Source organism: Arachis stenosperma, chromosome 2 (genome assembly GCF_014773155.1).
Source record: "Arachis stenosperma cultivar V10309 chromosome 2, arast.V10309.gnm1.PFL2, whole genome shotgun sequence".
Taxonomy (NCBI): Eukaryota; Viridiplantae; Streptophyta; class Magnoliopsida; order Fabales; family Fabaceae; genus Arachis; species Arachis stenosperma.
Genome location: NC_080378.1, coordinates 9,414,483 through 9,420,482, shown reverse-complemented (window position 1 = coordinate 9,420,482; position 6,000 = coordinate 9,414,483). Strand labels below are relative to the sequence as shown.

At 30.6% G+C, this 6,000-nt stretch overlaps 1 protein-coding gene across 1 annotated transcript; it reads left to right on the top strand.

The window, feature by feature from the left end:
- Nucleotides 1-558: 558 nt before the first annotated feature.
- LOC130960535 (thioredoxin H-type-like) lies at nucleotides 559-4,659 on the top strand. Its single transcript, XM_057885949.1, has 5 exons — nucleotides 559-882; nucleotides 1,735-1,796; nucleotides 2,184-2,306; nucleotides 3,893-4,015; nucleotides 4,317-4,659. Exons 2-5 carry the CDS (start codon nucleotides 1,776-1,778, stop codon nucleotides 4,476-4,478), a joined length of 429 nt encoding a protein of 142 aa, XP_057741932.1. The 5' UTR covers nucleotides 559-882; nucleotides 1,735-1,775; the 3' UTR covers nucleotides 4,479-4,659.
- The last annotated feature ends 1,341 nt before the right edge of the window (nucleotides 4,660-6,000 follow it).

Here is a 6,000-nt window from a genome sequence, read left to right as displayed (position 1 = left end):
TACTTACATATGTTCAAAAGCTTAAGGTTGACCTATTCACTCGAGAGTCCAATAAAAGCGTGGCACGTAGACATGGATTGACTTACCCACAAAATACTCGCAAGTAATAGTTACACATAAATTAATTTTAAAAAAAGGCATTTTTATTTTTAATAAATTTTAAAAAAATTAATTTTATCAAATAAATTACTCTTTTCATATAATAATATTTGTCAAAAATTTATTTTTCAGATATACATATAATAAATTTGATTAAAAGTGACAAAAAATTAATTTATCTTCTAAAAATAGCTAAAAATAAAAAATTAAAATATATCTAAAATTTCTTGAATATTTACTCAAATATTTTATATAATGTAATGTCATATCATGAATTAAAATAGAAATTGTGAATATGCATTCCTCAATAACTTGTGGAATCAAGCATCAACCGTCAACTTAAGAGATTAACGCATTATCAACCGTTCAATTCATAAAGATATCGTCCTGTTTATTAGGTGTATTAAATCAACATTTCGTTCTATATTCAACTACATTCCGGTGTCATCAATGACTTCGATAAATAAATTTTGTTTCCACAGTCCTTGTATGCTTTAGGTGTCATCAACTTATCCTTCTTCGTCTTGTTTAATTTAATTATTACTATAAATAAATAACTTGGTCTGAAAAATTTAACGCTCCTATAGTATTATCCAAAAAATTCATTGATAATAATGGAAGACGTCATGATGAAACGCTCTAAATCATCATCATCATCATCTTCCAGCTAATGTTGTTTACAGCTTAGTCTCCAAATACACCAATTGTGTTCTTAGCTCCTTTCCTTTTCAGTAAAACCTAAAAATTGGGGTTTCCAAGCGATCTCGAATCTCAATTTTTGAGGTAATTCAACAGTGCTCTTCTCTTTATCTGGTATTCAATGCTGGTTTTTCTTTCAATTTTTCTTATGCCCAATCTCAATCCATGTTTGCATATGTAAAATCGCTAGATTTAATTTTTTTTTCATGGGGATCTCTTTCTCGTTTCCATTTCCATATGAATTGATTTAAAGACGCGAACTTTCAATGTTCTCATTGACCTAAGAAATTTTCTGACCAAATGTTTGGATCCCATTTGCATCAATGAAAATGAAGGGGGTCTCTGCAGAATTATAATTTGTTCACTTGAGAATTCACTTATTAAATATGCCTAATATGTATAAATTAGTGTTTGGACTCGTTGTTTTCTCTGTGAATTGCATCTTTGTATAATCTCTTGAGAGTGCTTTCTCTTTTTCTTTAGTGCTATATATAAACAGCAAGCAATCTCTTATGGTTGCAGTTGCCAAGGACCTTAGATTGATGTATATCATGTTTTCTACTTAACTAGTTGAGAAGGCCTGAATGTTAACCAAAGTGGTTTATAAGAGTAAATGTGTCTTCCTTAGCATGTTTTATGTCTGACACTGGAGCATAAGTTCTATTTTGTTTATGTTTATAACCATGTGATTTCTAACATCAATAAGTGAACAGTTATGAAAGTATGTATGTTAAATCCTGAGTAGCTAAAACCTATTTTTGCTTTGCCTTCGGTGTTGATGTAGCTCGCAAGTTGCTTACTCACTGATCAACTATTGCATTGATATATCATTCATTTGTGATTTAGTGGTGGTTTTCTTTCTGCCATTCACTTTGATCTTGAAGGACTTTGAGAAATTCGATGCGCTGATGAAATATTTGGTGCTTCTACTTGCAGGCTTAACTAAATTTTACAACTTTTGGCTTCAGCACAATTAAATGGGGCTTTGTTTAGCTAAGGTGAGAATATTTTTACTTTGGATTCTTCAGTCATCATAGCTATAACTTACTGGTAATGGAAGATCATCGACCTTTGCTGCTCCAATTCCTTGCGATAGTTTCGGGCTCCAAAATCTTTGGCTTATTTAAATTTAGCAACACTGTAGTACTCCAATCGCAACATAACTCTGTTCATCTATAGTAACCTCCTAAATTTTCTTACCTTATCAAGTTATCATTACTACCTGCTAGTAAGAATAAAAAGAAACAGATATTAGGTCTTTGATGGTAGTGCAAGTTTTCACTTTTCAGGACCCCAGAGCTTCTAGAACTTTGTAATGTATCAGAGCAAGTCATTCATTGATAAATTCATTTGACTGAGACTTTTAATGTTCTCAATGTCTGTAGGATCAAGATAAAGATGATGATTCTGACCATCATGTGGACATGGTTTCTGGGAATGTGCAACTTATTACCACAAAAGAATCTTGGGACCAAAAGTTGCAAGAATCATCGAAGGATCACAAAATTGTAAGTTTTGCATCGCTTTTCAATTTGTAGCCCAATAATAGTTAATGCTAGCTTAAGGTCAATTATCATTTTATTGTGCTGTTTTACAGAATCCAAAGTTAGTTGGCTTGTTTTACAGAATAAAAATGTATTTCAATTGTCAAACACCAGTGCCCCCTAATCCTATCATAAAATATTTTGTTGATTATATCGGAAACTCTGGCTTTCACTTATAGTTTCTTTACAATAAGTTTAGTTGACTAGTATATAAGCATTTTAGTTATGTTCCAATTATATTTCAAAAATGATACTCAACATGGTATTGCCTTAATTTGTTAGAAAGGGTAAAGTATACTTTTGTCCCTAATGTTTTTTAAAAGTTTTAAAAATACCCCTAATGTTTAATTTGTTTCAATTTTGTCCCTAACGTTTTCGATAAGTTTCAATTTTATCCCTACTGTCAAATTTTTGTCAGTCAACATCTGATCAACAATTTTTTCCAGTTTTACCCTCAAAATTACTGTTCATCTTCTTCTTCATCATCATCTTCAAATATTTTTTCTCTCTTCTAATCACTCTCCTTTCTAAACCCACTTTCTGAAATTAGACTCTTGAGACTTAACCCTCTTTTTTATGGTGTCATGGGATTCCGATTCCTTTTAATTGGATTGGTCACCATAAAAATTCATTGTAGCAAAGTTCTCTGGAAAGGGTGGACAACAACTATTTTCTTGGGAACATTTTTTCGGGAAACAAAGAGGGAACTTAGGTTGAAAGTTGGAATCTTTTGGAAAAAATCAACGGACTAATGCTTTCACTTGAAGGATTTGATCTTACCTGAGACTCAATTGGGTTGATTGATTTCAGCTTCCTCAACAATTTTTCTTTCAACCAATTCATTCTTTGCCCCAGAATCAAAAAATAATAAAAAGGAAAAATTGAACTTGATTTTGTTATCTGAACAAATTAGGGTGAAGATTGGGAAAATAAAGCTTAAACTTTCGTTTTTTTTCTTTGGATTCTTCTTTTGATGTAGTGATGTGTTGGACTCTTAGTTCCAATGGCTTGTTTGGCCAGTGATGGTTGCTTCAATGGTTGAGGGGAGAGAGAGAGAGAGTAGTGTGATGATAATAGTGGTGGTAGGTATAAAAGAAGGGTAAAACTGGAAAAAAAATTGTTGACCATATGTTGACTGTTAAAAATTTGATGGTACAGGTAGAATTAAAACTTATAAAAAATGTTAGGGACAAAATTCAAACAAATTAAATGTTAGGGGTATTTTTGAAATTTTTCAAAAATATTAGGGACAAAAAATATACTTTACCTTGTTGGAAACCTTAAACTACAATGTCTTATTACTCTCAAAATTGGCATGAGGAAGTCCTATATATGTTATAGGGTTGAACATTTTGCGAAGGACATGACGTCGGTCATTGCTAGATTACTACCGAAGGATATTATGTTCACTTAATATGACCTCACCTCCTCCCAATAAAAACCCTTTTAGTTGTTGCAAATTTTACTTGTATATTCCCTTTTCTTTCTTTGGATTTGTTTAATTTCCTTAGGCACAATAATTATTAATACCAAAGCTTCTTGTTCACCAGCTGATTGCAAATTTCAGTGCTGCATGGTGTGGTCCGTGTAAGCTTATTGCACCATATTACTGTGAGTTGTCAGAGAAATACTCATCAATGATCTTCTTACTAGTTGATGTGGATGAACTAACTGTAAGTTTTGAAACTATCAACTATTATTACCATTATTATGAATAATGTTACACATTCAAATCTTTTTGTTAATCAAGTTCAACCAAGTTGGCCTAATATAACAAAAATCAGTTATGACTAACATTATTCCAAGTCTTATTGTTTAACTTAGTTGGACTTGGTTCATAAAAAAACTTGGATATGTAGTATTACTTTATTGTTATAGCTATTTGACAGAATAATCATGTAGTAGTTTCTCCCTGATGTGATGTTATGGAGAACAAAACAAATCATGTTCTAATCAATGTTTTGCATTTTGCAGGATTTTAGTACTTCCTTGGACATCAGAGCCACACCAACCTTCTTCTTTTTTAGAGATGGACAACAAATTGATAAACTCGTAGGAGCCAACAAGCCAGAGTTGGCAAAGAAGGTTGCTTTGTTTTCTACTTCATTTGGTTCCTCAATACCAAATTACCAGTAGTACAATAGTGATTGTATTCATCCTTTGCTACTCAAATGGGTTTCTTGTAGTGGAACTAATGTCAGTATGTATAGTTAAAACGAAGTTTGTCCTTTGATGAAATATTAAAAGACTATTGTGCCTTAGTATTTGACAGAATTTTACTTTTTTATCCTCTCATCATAATTGGTGGATTTGATTATGACATCACTCTTAAGAAGGGCTATATATGTTTTCCCAAAACCAATAAGTCACAGAATAAGGAACCAATGAAAATGTTGGAACTATTTCTAAACTAAAATGAGACCCGCGCGATGCGCGGAGCGGTAAATTAATGATAGTATATAATAAATATTAAAAATTATTATATTTTGTAGAATTAAATTAAATATGCAAACTAAATTTAAATTTAAAAATTTTATTTAAAATAATTTGTAGTATAAAAGATTTGGATATTAGAGTTGTATGTACAAAATAACATTTTTATTTGGTGGTTTGATTTTTGTATTTGATTTAGTTAATGAACTTAGCCTTCTTATGTTGCGCTCGTCCTCTTTTTTATTTATTAGTTGTTATTAGAGTTGTTACTTTCTTCTTTCTGTAGTAGGTTTAGGCATGTTCTTTATGAATTGTTGAGTTATATGCACTTTTTATTGTGTTGTTTGTTCTATCTTTGCAAGTATGTTTTTCTTCCGAAAATGTGTCTTGAATTTGTATGGTTTTCTTTCTCCTTAATCTCTTGATGGGTATGTGATCTTCGTTTGATGATATTAGTGTTGGCGAAGTTGGTTCCTATAATCAATGAATAATTTAAATTAGAAATAAAAATGATGTCTAAAATAAGGGATTTTTTTAATATTACCTGTTTTATTTGTTGTAATGGGTGTTGAGATTCAGTATTTTTTGTTAGAACAAATGTTTTGGTAACAGTGTATTGTTGAGAACTTTATTTAAGATTAAAATCATTTACATTGACTTCAAATATAAGTGAGGTTGCAAAAATTTTTCAATTTGGGTGGTGCTTCAAGGTCATTACTTTTCTGGAATGCCATTTGATTTGAAATAGTTGTACACAGTGGTACCTAACAATTTTTTTGTTTCGCCATCAAATAGTACAAAAATTGTTGTACCACTTTGATTAGAAACCTTTAATTGAATTTTGAACCTAAAATAAGTATTGGGTTAGTAACTAATAATTTGATAGATGGGATTATGAAAAGCATAAATAGTTACCATATTGTTGGATATTATGGTGTTTGATTACATGTGCTACAAACGTAGTTATCTCTTTTTTCATATGCTTTCTTCTTACACTTTTCACATTCAACATATAGTTATTTCCATTGAGTAAGTTTGAGATGTTGTGTAGTTTGGATATAAATTTTTTGTGCTAAATTTGATGTTATTTGAAGGAATAGTGATAAGAGACTTATATAAGTAGTTCAAATAGTATGGAATTTGAATATTTGTAACGTAAAATTTATTATGATTAATAATATTATTAGGACATTTGTAATATGAATGTTTATTAAGTTATTTATAG